Genomic DNA, 12581 nt, shown 5'->3' with positions numbered 1-12581 from the left:
CATGACTTATGCCTGGGGATTTTTTTTAATCTTAACAGTACTTTTGCCATGCGGTAGTTATGGCTATATCTGAATTTAAGCATTTATATCTCAGCTATATCTGAATTTAAGCATTTATATGTCATTATTTGCTTGTATTATGGTAGTGCCTACAGGCCCAAATTAGAGGTGAGGATTCTATTGTGCTAGGCACTGTACATACATATAACAAAAAAGATTGCCCCAAAGATTTTTACAGCTGTCAGCCACAGTCCTACAGACTTACTCACATGGTTAACTTTACAAATATGAGTAATCCCCCTGACTCCTTAGCACATGACAAGAGATGGCTAAAACAAGCAAATGCAAGGAAGGGAGGAGGACATGGGGACAGTGAAAGGTTTGTTTGGTATAATAAACAGCACTCTCCGCATGCAGACAGACTGCCTAGCCGTTGTCAGTTATTATTGATTGCAGTGCCATGTCCTTAAGGAAGGATTTTAAAGGAGAATACTGTAGCGGTTTTGTGGATTTTTTCCTCAATTGTATTGGGGGCAGCATGGGAGAAAGCACAAAGGTTCTTGAGAAATAATTAAAATAATGGGCAATGAAGGCACTGGTGAAAAGTTCAGGGGATAATGAGGCCTGCAGTATAAATCGATATCAAGGATTAGTTGTTAATGTTTTATAGTGGTGTCACATCAGTCTATTGGGCCATATTCTGTTGTCAGTAACACCAGGTAAATTTAAATAGCTTCATTGATGTCAATGGATTTGCACAGGTGTAACTGGGAACAGAATAAAACCCATGGCTGGTTTGGGGTTTCATTCGTCATTCCGAACTCAGCTCAGGTTGTGAACTTTATCAGCCAAATTAGGCCTAGTTTTGAGTGAACAGAGCCATTTTATTTAAACTTTTAGAATGTTAACTTTTGATAATGGAAGCAAAAAGCCTTCAATTCATACTGGGATTAATATAAGAAAACAATGGTCAAAAATGAAAAGATTTGCTCATGTTTTTTATAGCACCCATTGCTGTAATATCCACATGTTCTGGAAGTACTAGAGGGAAATATGCAGTTTGATTTGTGTTTTTCAGCCAACACAAGACAGACGGAGAATGAGTCTTTAAAAATGTATAGATTCCTATGACTATATGAAATGAATGTAAATAGTGATGACAAATGACAGTAAAATGTAAGCAGGAGACCTGGAATAGCCTCTGGGTTTGGCAGGAGATTTAAAAGTTTGAGTCAAATTTTCACAATTTCTGGAAGCTGTTTGGTTTCTGCATCCATTGAAAAATACAAAATCAGATTAATGCACATTGCATTCTCTGTAGCAAGAAGCTGTATCATGTGGAAATACTACAAGGACCTTCTCTGAGGCATAATCCCTTATGGAGCTCTCCTTTGCAATGGAGCAATAACTCCTCCCTTCACTGCTCTCTCCCCCTACAAAATAGTGTGCTTGAATGACATATCAGAACCTGTAATGTTCTATCTGGTCTCTGTCCTGCAAAATATCTGTAGCGTGCTCTTGCTTCCAATGCACAAACTACATGCCATGTTTTTTATCTAATATCCACCTTGGGAGAAACCGCTCACCCCCTTTTTTCCCAGGCTTTAGTTACTGAATCATTTTTATCCCACATGTAACGCTATTGACTTTGGCCCAGTGTGGTTTATTTAATCATACTGTTTGGCCCTTTGTTAGCAGTAATCAAAAACTATTACAAAAATGGGGCAGTTTGTTTCTTCATGTTGGAGCCACGTGAAATTTGGTCAGTTTGGCTCATTTTGTTTTTTGGTTGAGGGGTGTGCCTAAATGCAATACTTACGTGAAACCCGAGGCCTCGGGCTGCACACAAAGCAAGGCCAAAGATCAAAACTGTCTGTGTTTTGAAATCAGTTTGGCTGCAGTCAAATATATATATACATACTCAGTTTTTTTAAAAATGTACTGGCTTTGCCTCTGTTTGAACTTGTGAGTCTAAATCTTAGCTTAATGCAGGCACTGAGTAACTAAGTTGTGTGTGCGTCTGGCAAGGAAATTTTATAGAACTTGAGAGGGGAGAGGACTTTTTCTTTCTTCCACTAAACCAGGACTTTGTTTAGTATATTTCAACAGTGCTGAAAATTCTATTTCCCTAGGTGTCCCTTGTCCACCTCCTAAAGACTGTCCGATTGCTGCGTCTTTTACGTCTTCTTCAGAAGCTGGATCGTTATTCCCAGCACAGCACAATTGTCCTCACACTTCTTATGTCTATGTTTGCATTGCTTGCTCACTGGATGGCATGCATTTGGTATGTCATTGGAAAAAAGGAGATGGAAGAGAATAATCCCGTTACTTGGGATGTAGGTAAGAGTCTGTTTTTTACCATACATAAATCACCCAGTGTTTCCTTTCTTGTTGTTAAAGTTTATAATACTGTACCATATTGCTCTGTGGGATATAAAAGCTAAAACTACACAGTATATTTTATTAACCAGGGCATATTTAATACATGTAAATATTTAAAATGAACTGCCTGATGATTAAGGGATGGGTAATCCCACTGAAATTTGACCCAAATGTCCATTCCTCAACCCCACATTTGTGTACCTACAAGGTGAACATGATTTATATATTAAACAAGGTTTTGCATATTTGATTCTAAGAGGCTAAGTTCTTTTGAGTTTACCTAATTGTAAATTTCTATCTACCTACCTTCAACACAAGAAAAGACTGTCATTCCTTTAACTGTCTCCTTTTCTTTTTAAAACATAGTCTATACTTTAATATGTTTTCCATGTATGATGTTTTAAATAATCAATTTTGTATAGTTTTTCTAGTAATGTTGATTTAAGCATTTATTATTTTTCTCGAAGTGCATTAAACCAGTGGCAAGGGTTTGTTGCCCAAATCATATATGTCTGCTGATGGTATTTAAAACATTCAGTAAAAGATCAACAGTTTACGGACAATAACATTTTATAGGTACTGGTCCATCTTCATCCCTATAATAACCAGATTGAAATCAGTGAGTCACCAGGGATGATTTGGCCCAGTTTCTGTCATTTAAAGCTGTTATCTTTCCTGAGCTGAAAATGTGAACTCTACTAGCACACAAGAAGGTACAGGAGAGTGTGTGAAGAACTGATCATTTCATCACTAGGATTGGGGAAATGCTTTCTGCCTAAATTTGAACCCACTTGAGGTCAAGCATTTGCAAGTTTGGTGCATATTTCATTGTTTTTGAGTTCCTGTTTCACTTGGAATTGAGAAGAGATCCAATTTTTCAAAAAGGATTAAACTGGAGCACAGAGTAAGAGGAGTGAAAAACAAAGATTTTGAAAAATTAGCAGAGAGGAAGAGTCAATAGAAAAATTCTGATGAAAAGATAAATACCATATACAGGCTTTCCTTTAGTCAGATTTTTTGTCAAAAAAATTGGAGAATGAGGAGGTGAGCAAAGATTTTCAATTATAGATGTGGTGGCAAACTACTTTAGTGAATCTCGCAAACCAAAACAATAGCTCATGAGGTTTGCAAATCATGGAAAGTCAGGAGACACAATTGCTTCACAATGTAATGGGTAGAACCTGAACTGGCTTCTTTTCTAAAATCCTCCAGTGAACGGCCTTGTTTGTTTGGGAAGGTTGTGGAAGGGGGAAAACATGTTAATGGGGAAGGTCTGTACTTTTCAGGTTAAACCTAAGGGCCAGTTTCTTCAACTAAAAGAAAAGGAGTACTTGTGGCACCTTAGAGATGCATCTGATGAAGTGAGCTGCTCACGAAAGCTTATGCTCAAATAAATTTGTTAGTCTCTAAGGTGCCACAAGTACTCCTTTTCTTTTTGCGAATACAGACTAACACGGCTGCTACTCTGAAACGTTTCTTCAGCTAGTTATCTTGTGTTTCTTCTGAGTGATGTTCAAGACTTCTGGAGCTTTCAAAGTTGTATTGGATGGGAACTCCTCCCTCCCTCCCTCCCCCCAATTATATTTAGTTATAAGGGTTTGCATCTATAAACTGGGAGATGAATTGACTGTTATATGTGAACAGGAAGGGGTTTGGTAGTGATTGGGTATTACTGCAACTACATCACTTTTTCTTTAAAAGCAGTAACTATCACCCTGCAGCTTTCACAGTCATTCTAACTTCACTCTGAATGAAGAACAAAGAAGAATTTCTTCTGTCTTTTTCTTTGCTGGCCAACCATGAGTCACCCCTTTTCTTCACTTTCTTTTTTTTTTCTTCCTAGTTGTCTTTTCCTTTGACCTTACATAAAACCTTTTGTTCTTGTCTAGGTGAATAGAAAGAGGTCAAGGACAATGGTAAAATTTGTTGGGTCTTGTAAACTCTGTTGATTTTCTTTGTTCTGTAAAATACAAAAGGGCTGAATAGAAACATGCGAGTATTTTAGGTGTGTTTTTGTTGTTTTTAAGAAAGGCCTGTTGCCTACTCAACACTGTAATCATACCTGATAGAGGAATATAGGACTCATTCCTTTTCAGATGCCTGCTCAGGAAAATGTTTGGTGAGGGAAGTATACAAACAGCAGGGACTAAGTGTACAGAGAAGTTGGCTCTAGCTAAAACATCAGGTCCTTTTCTTGCCTCCTTGAATCCCCTCCCCCCCAACACACACCCTTCTTTAAAAGTTGCTGCAAGAGGAATGACTGATGGGAAAACTAGTGGGAAGGTTAAAAGTGCCTGACCTGGAACTAACCGAGGAAGTCGGAGGGAGAAAGTCAGGGAGAGGAACACCTAGTCAACGCATCTCTCCAGCTTACCGTGAGGCTACCAAAATCCTGTCTGATTCTCTGTCATGCATGTCTATTGTTCATGTTTTCTTCCTCTTTGTCATGAATTTGTTTGTACAAAATAGCTCCTGGGGCTGGCTGATGAGCTCCTCACAAAGTGCAGTGCAGAAACCTCACAAAGCTGTAGCAGAAGAGGGGGAGATACAAAGAAAGCCCAGTGTTTGAATTGGTCACACGTTCACGAGCAGAAACAAAATAAGGAAAAAAGTTGTGCTCAACAGGCATATTAAACAGCCTTCAAAGGACATTGTCAGCGGGTTTAGGCTCTGAAAGTTAGTTTATTCAAACACACTTAGCACTGTCTCAGTTACCAGGCAAACTGGCCCTCTGATTCCCATTGAGTGCACACACCCCCTACAGTCTCAGGCCATGGGCCATCACATCATATCAATTATGTGATTCTCAGACTCTGACTGGGCCCCAGGTGGCAGTGCCCAGGTACTAACCATGATTGCCTCAGCAGGCCTGACGAAAGGTATATCTACACTTAGGGCGGCATGTGCGCACGCTGCACAGCCAACTCGCGCTGTGATAAATAGACTGTGAGGCACAATGTAGGTGAGTAGAGTGCCCTATACTCCTGTACCCCCAGGGTATATACTCCGTACGGCTCTCTACACACCCAAGCAGTCCCTCCCGTGTCTACGCTGTTGCAGTGTAGTGTCCTGCTGTGTCCTCCAGTGAAGAGCTACTGGAGCCTTTCACTGGAGTGTGTAGCAACACACCACAGTAACAAGTGTGGATGCAACCTGTGGCACGCACCTACATGTGTAGCGCCTGTCGTCTACATGCTGCCATAAGTGTAGGCATAGCTTTAGGCTCAGGCCCTGCAGTTCTGTGCTCTCTGGGGGCAATGACCGTGGTAATTAGAGACCAAACAGCCTCCTTAAAGTAAAATAGCATTTATTTAGAACAGAAGCATTTCTAGAAAACATATCATAAAAACAATGTAACACGCTACACATGTGTCTGGCTTAGCAGGTGTTTAACCATCTTCCACGTGGGGACAGAGGAAGAAATAGCTTCCTATACACTGTTCCACAGAGCCTCTTTCTGTCAGCTTGTCTCCTTGTCAAAGCTCACTGATGCTCCCAGGACAGCTCCTGGTGACTCACCACCCTTTGCAGGGATCAAGACAACTTTTTAACTCTTTATAACCCATTTGATCTCTAGACTCCCAGCCTGACAAAAGAGCTGTGTCACTTCCCCCTACAGCCTGGAAGGATGCCACTGTATTTTAAGTGTGTGCTTCCATGTTCTTATCTGGGAAGCTATTTTGTTGTCTTTCTGTACCAATCCCATTGAATTCAAGTATTACAGGCTGCCCTTTTTAGAGCTAGTGAGCCTGGGGCTAGCCAGCACTGTTCTGAGGCAGAGTGCCATTAAGGACCAGTGTTTGGGCCTGGTAGAGAGGATAATCAGACCCAGCAGGGAAGAGGTCAGGTGATACCTGTAAAGGTTGAAAGAGTTGAACTGAGAAGGCTTGCTACAAGGAAGCAGTTTGGCTCAGGGAGTGGGGCAGAGGGGGCGGGGGGAGAGATTTGCAGGCAGACAGCCTCTTCAGGGACTGAGGAAGAGCTGCCAGGGGCATGTAAGCTCTGGCGAAGAAGCCCTGGATCAGGAGAATTGTGCAGCTGTTGGATTAATGTTGAACTGTTTATTTTGGGGATTTTGCTGAAGATTGTAGCACCACCAGTAAATGAAGCCCCGAGGGAAAAAGGCCTGATCCAGACTCTGGGCATAGAGACCGTTCAGCAGCTTACATGTAATAATAAACATTCCATTATCCCTTCTAGACAATAACTTCCCCTTGCAGACCAGGTCACACACAGCGTTTATAACATTATTACATATCAGCTTCACATCTGTCACCAGCAGCATTGCCAACCTTCTCTCCATATGTTATATGTAATAATTTAGTACAGGGGTTTTCAAAAGGAAAACAATTTAAAATATTGAAAGTATTAGAATAGTTGGAAAACAACGGGCTCAGAAAGTCTCAAACAAGGACTAAGTCACCTTCCATAAAATGTACATCAAATTTCTACCTGAGCATATGCACTCTCCATATATTAGAACAGTGGGCTATATTCTGCCCTCAGCCAGATTTGTGTAACCACATTGGTTTTTTTCACATGCAAGTTATTTGCTGGTAAGACATAATGCTAGATTTTGAGCTCCCTGTGAAATCTGATTAGTGCTACTGTGGCAATGTAGTGCGTTAGCGGTGGTCCTCCCCATCTGGTTCAGTGGGAGGCTGCCCTGCCTCACTACATAAATGGACATCACCCACAGTCAGGGAATTAGCAGAGCACTGAACAATCTATGGCTCTGGCCTGTAGTCAGGGCAGCGCAGCAAAAGTGTCTCTGAGCCCAGGCCCTCAGGCAGGGCGAGGCAACAAACAGTCTGGCTCTGGCCTGTAATCAGGATAGAGCAGCAAAGGGTCAGGCGTTCTAGCTCCAGAAGATGGCCAACAAACGTGGGCCTTTTGGCTTAGAGATGGGAGGCTGCCACCCCAGGGGTGGGATGGCAGGGGGTAGGTGGACCTGGGCCTACCTGACTCCACCGAGCCCCAGGCCAGAGCCCTAACAGTGGTGGAGTTAGGGGTCAGTGGGGAATCCAGCTGCAATGTGCTAACTGCAGTTTAGGTAGCGATGCAGCCAGACTGAGGTCAGCTACCCCTGGGCCACTTCCTACCCTCCTCTCAGGTTGCACTGGATCCATTGAGTGTCCTCCGACTCCTCAGGATTGGTAGCCAGTGGCCGTTCCAGCAACTCCTCAATGTCTCAGTCTACTGGTGACCCCAGCCACTTTGGCAAGTCCTCAGCTTAGCGTAGCTCCCTTTCGGTCTCCAGGCTCGGGAGTGGGCAGAAGGTGTCTGTTTCCTCTGGCAGCTGCAGCCCAACTGGGCTCCAGGACTTGCCCTTTATACTTCCAAGCATGGCCTGGCTCTGCCCACCTGGGTTCAGAAAGTGGTCCTTCCCCCTGTGCCTCAGTGGGAGGCACTCCACCTCACTACAGACAGTATAAAGCTGATTCAAGCTGGCTAAAATTACCCATAATGCAAGGGAATCCTCAAGTGTGGTAGAAGCAGCGCATCCAGCCTTATGCCAACCCATCTCCCCAGATAAGGGACGTATGTGGAGGAGGTGGAGAGAGTTTGGCTGGTGTGCTGCAGCACACTGGCGATCTCCAGATGCCACTTGGAACCATAACCTGGAACAATCTTGAGGCTGCTTTACTTTACACCTGGGGCAACACTTGCCCCTGGAAGCCCCAAGGATTGGGAGAGGATAAAGATGTCATAGACACACCTTCTTCCTGAGAGTACATCTGAGCTGAACCCAAGGACTGGAACCATAGAATGTCACAAACCAGTAATATTGTATGAATTTCTGTTCATGTTTGTGTAGCCTCTTCTTTGTCATTGAGTTACCCTGTGAATAGTCGGGTAATTATTATAAGCATAGTAGAGTTGGGTCCAAGGTAAATAGGAGTCACTAGTGAAATAAGAGAAGGAGTACTTGTGGCACCTTAGAGACTAACCAATTTATTTGAGCATGAGCTTTCGTGAGCTACAGCTCACTTAAGCTCATGCTCAAATAAATTGGTTAGTCTCTAAGGTGCCACAAGTACTCCTTTTCTTTTTGCGAATACAGACTAACACGGCTGTTACTCTGAAACTAGTGAAATAGAGTTTGTCCTGTTCATTTATACATCTGCATCATATTTTACCTCAAAACATATTAGGATTTAAATACAATCAATGAGACCACTCTCTAAGTAGGATACAACTGAGCATAAGTACAAGTCACAAGAGCAGGTCCTTAATAATGAGGAGCTTCTCCTCCTGTTTTATAAAGGATGAGAGTCCACATTTATTTAGAGCCCAATTCTGACACTTGCTCACATTAACTAATACCGTACTCCATTAAGAGTTCCACTGATTTCAGAAGGACTACTTGCTAAGTAAGGTACCGCTTAATGCAGGTAAGGGTGGCAGAACCTGGCCTTAGTTTTTGTACCTAATCTGCCAATTGCATTTTACCATTACCTTTTTATTCAATATAGTTAAAACCACAACTAGACACTCAGTTTTTAAAGATGGCTGTGATCCAAAGCCCACTGAAGGCAATGAAAGTCTTTCTATGGACTCTAGTGGGCTTTAGATCAGGCCCTAAGCCAGTATTTTGAGAAAGATGTATATGTATCTTTATTCTGCTGTTTGGTTACAAAAGAACATGTCTCCTCCTTAGAAGCAGATTTTTTCTTCTCCTGTTAGTTGTGGTAGTAAGTGCCTTATAGCTGAAAAGCTCTTCTGGATTAACGGTATTGCCACGACAGTGCATCTAGCAGCTGAAAGAAAAAGATGTCTTTGGCTGGAGGAGGGACAAAAATTAGTGATTCTTTGTTTTTATAGATAGACTTGTTTCAGATCCTATTTCTTTTATCAACTTCCTTACCATGTTTAGTGTTTCCTCAGAAAGCTTTCAACACAGAATAAAGTCTGAGGTTTTGCTGATGCTCTAAAATTTTTAGGCTGTAATATTGTAACTATTACTTAGGACTTAGTTGTGCTAACAGATATACATCATAACCCTGATCCCATACCATTGACTTGGGGACATGCATGGGGCCCATGTATCTGTTTCTTTGGCTAATTTAAACAAACCAGGTACTTAGTTTGCATGTGGATTAGGGAGAGGGGAATGATAAAGTGCTTCTAATAAAAATACACAAAGCAGAAAAGTGTGTGTGCTGTGTTCTTATTGAGCCAAATCATGAAGTTCTTCCTCAGTTCTTTGTCCCACTGTTAAGAATTTAAAATAATAAATTCAAGAATGTTGCCATTCAGTTATGAGAAGAAAAGGAGGTGATTTTTCATTCGGGGGTAAGCTGTGGTTCCTGTCTGCAGACGGGGAAGCAGTTATAGGAGTAGACTGACCTCTGTTGTCGTCAGTGTGAGTAATTGTCACCTGTATTGATTCATATTTAAGTTCAGCTTGTTTCAGGTGTATTTAGATAGGTTATTTCTATGTGCAGGCTTGTCTATTTACACACAATGATGTAAACATGACAAAATGCTAATGAATCAGCTGTTGTTATATTGTGTTGAAGCAGGCTGTGGACCTTACGAAATGCTCTGATGGGCCATGTATGGCTCATGGATCATAGGTTGGGCACTCTTGATCTAGACCATCCCTGACAGGTGTTTTGTCTGATGTGTTCTTAAAAATCTCCAGTGGTGGAGATTCCACAAACTCTCTAGGTAACTTGTTCCTAACTGTAATGGTGGTTAACAACAGGAAGTTTTTTCCTAATGTCTAACTTAAATTTTCCTTGCTGCAATTTCAGCCCGTTACTGCTTGTCCTGTCCTCAGTGGTTAAGGAGAACGATTTATCACCTTCCTCTTTATAACAACCTTTTACGTACTTGAAGACTGTTATTGTGTCCCCCTTCCATCTTCTCTTCTCTGGACTAAACAAACTCAATTTTTTTCAATCTTTCTATGTCAGTCAAGTTTTCTAGACCTTTAATCATTATGTTGCTCTTCTCTTGACTTTCTCAACATCTTCCCCAAGTGTGGTGCCCAGTACTCCAGTTGAGGCCTTATCAGTGCTGAGTAAAGTGAAGAATTACTTTTAGTGTCTTGCTTACAACGCTCCTGCTAATACATCCCAGAATGATGTTCATTTTTTTGCAACAGCATTATATTGTTGACACACTTGGTTTATGATCTACTGTAACCCCTAGACCATTTTCTGCAGTACTTCTTCCTAGACAGTCATTTCCCATTTTGTATTTGTGCAATTGATTATTCCTTCCTGAGTGTAGTTGTAATTGTCCTTATGGAATTTCATCCTATTTATTTCAGACCATTTCGCCAGTTTGTCACAATCATTTTGAATTCTAATCCTGTCCTCCAAAGCCCTTGCTATCCCTCCCAGCTTGATGTCATCCGCAGAATTTATAAGTGCACTCTCTGTGCCATTATCCAAATGGTTTACGTAGATACTGAATAGAATTGGACCAGGACAGATCCCTGCGGGATCCCACTCAATATGGGATATGAGAAGGTGATGCAACCTGAGCCGCCTTGTCTAGGACTTGAGACCCTCACCTGAGCATGTCTTGCAGCCTTCACCAGCCAAGAAAGCAGTTGTTGTTTAGTCATTGTGCAGTTTGACTTTATTGCCTGATAAAGCATAGCTACTGGGCTGATCATTTACAGTCCAGTTAGCACTTGAGATAGTGTTATGTTCCTTTTTCCTCTTTTCATTCTGACTTTTTAAATTCCTTACTTTTTCCTTTTGTATTGTTCCCATAATTCAATCCCTTTGGTGAGGCAGCCATCTCCGTGAGACATGGCATGATTTTCTGCAAAAATAAGATTTTCAGTTAGCTGGCACAGAATAGAGGCTCTGATTCTGATCTCACTTACACCAGTGTAATTCCACTGACTTCACTGGCATTGCTTCTCATTTCCACAGGTTTAACTGAGATCAGAATAAGGCACAGAGTCTTTATTGCCTGTTTTGAATTAGTCCATGCTGAGTTAGCCCCCTTCATGTTCTTACCAGCTATGAGAAGTGTCTCTTAGATCTGGCTGTACAAGAAACAGACAGTACTGAAAATGTTTCTTGTTGCTAAATGCATTCACCCTATGAGAACTGTATGATCTGTTGAAACTGGACTACCGTGAATATGTAGTGAGCAGATTAGTAGGCAGCCAAGAGTTGGGATGCTGCTTCTCTTAGATAGTCAAAGCTGTCAAGTATAATTTTATGTAACAGTCTTGAGCAGTTCTCCCTCCTGTCAGCCATAACTTCAGCAACAACTTTTTATTAGGTCACCTATAGTAACACTTACAATACTGTAGTTATGGAGGACTTATTACCAGCACCAACTTAGAACACCTATATTTAAATGGAAAAAATGTCAAATTTGCCTCCTTTGGAAAGGATTCAAAAAACCTTTTTCATTTAAACTTATTTAATTATTCACATGTTTCTTTCAAAAAATTATCTTTATTCTCTTTTCTGATTTATACTTGGTAAGTAGTTTTTATTACTTTTGTGACCATTATGTTTGACTCAGTAACAATAAAGCTCTGCAAGCTTTTGGACCATTCTACTTGCACTTATGTTACAAGGTTGCAGTATAAAACTGTCCACGCTGAACTTACTCTTTGCACAGTTTGTCTAAATTCTGTCAGTATATCTGAAGTCAGCTGTGAAGCTGGAATCTTCATCATGATAATTATCAAATATCATATCCAGAGTTTAGTGGCTTAGATAGTTTTTAATGCTAGGAAGGTTTTTCCAGGCTGATGCAAAGAAACTTAAAGCATTCATCATTCTTTTCATTAGTTCTTTTGCAGTCACCAGCAATCTTGTCAGAAGCTCTGGGGATATGTTTTGAATATATCCTTGTGAGTCACTTGCACACCTATCTAGGTTAAACTCAACTTACACTTTTTCAGAGGAAAGGCTATTTTTTAGGTGTTTGCAAAACCGGAGATATTCAAAGCTGCTAGTTTTTCACTTTTATGATGAGTTTTAGCATATTAATTAACATCTCCTAGTAATCTGAGATATGACACAGCAGGCTCAGTGGTAAGATAAAAGCCAAGTTAGAAAAACAGCAGTGCTGTTACTCTCTGTACATGACCAAAGTAATGAGGAAGCTGGGATAACAATTAATACTTAACATTTCTTAAACCTTCACTGTGCTGTACAAATTTTAATTAATCCTCACAACATTGTATAATGAAGTAAATAACATACTTCCCA

The 12581-nt window shown here is 41.0% G+C and overlaps 1 protein-coding gene across 1 annotated transcript in view; it reads left to right on the top strand.

Annotated features, from left to right (window-relative positions):
* The window catches only part of KCNH8 (potassium voltage-gated channel subfamily H member 8), a gene marked incomplete at its 5' end in the record, with an annotated part of 388500 nt that overhangs the window by 253768 nt on the left and 122151 nt on the right, over window positions 1-12581 (top strand). The window contains one exon of the mRNA XM_084621376.1: window positions 2133-2340. Coding sequence (XP_084477502.1) covers window positions 2133-2340 — 208 coding nt within the window. The remainder of the gene's footprint in view (window positions 1-2132; window positions 2341-12581) is intronic.

The sequence above is a fragment of the Lepidochelys olivacea genome (genome assembly GCF_965140295.1).
Source record: "Lepidochelys olivacea isolate rLepOli2 genome assembly, chromosome: 2".
In the NCBI taxonomy this organism is placed as follows: Eukaryota; Metazoa; Chordata; order Testudines; family Cheloniidae; genus Lepidochelys; species Lepidochelys olivacea.
Note: the sequence above shows the minus strand (reverse complement) of the source record. Positions and strands in the feature narration are given on the sequence as shown.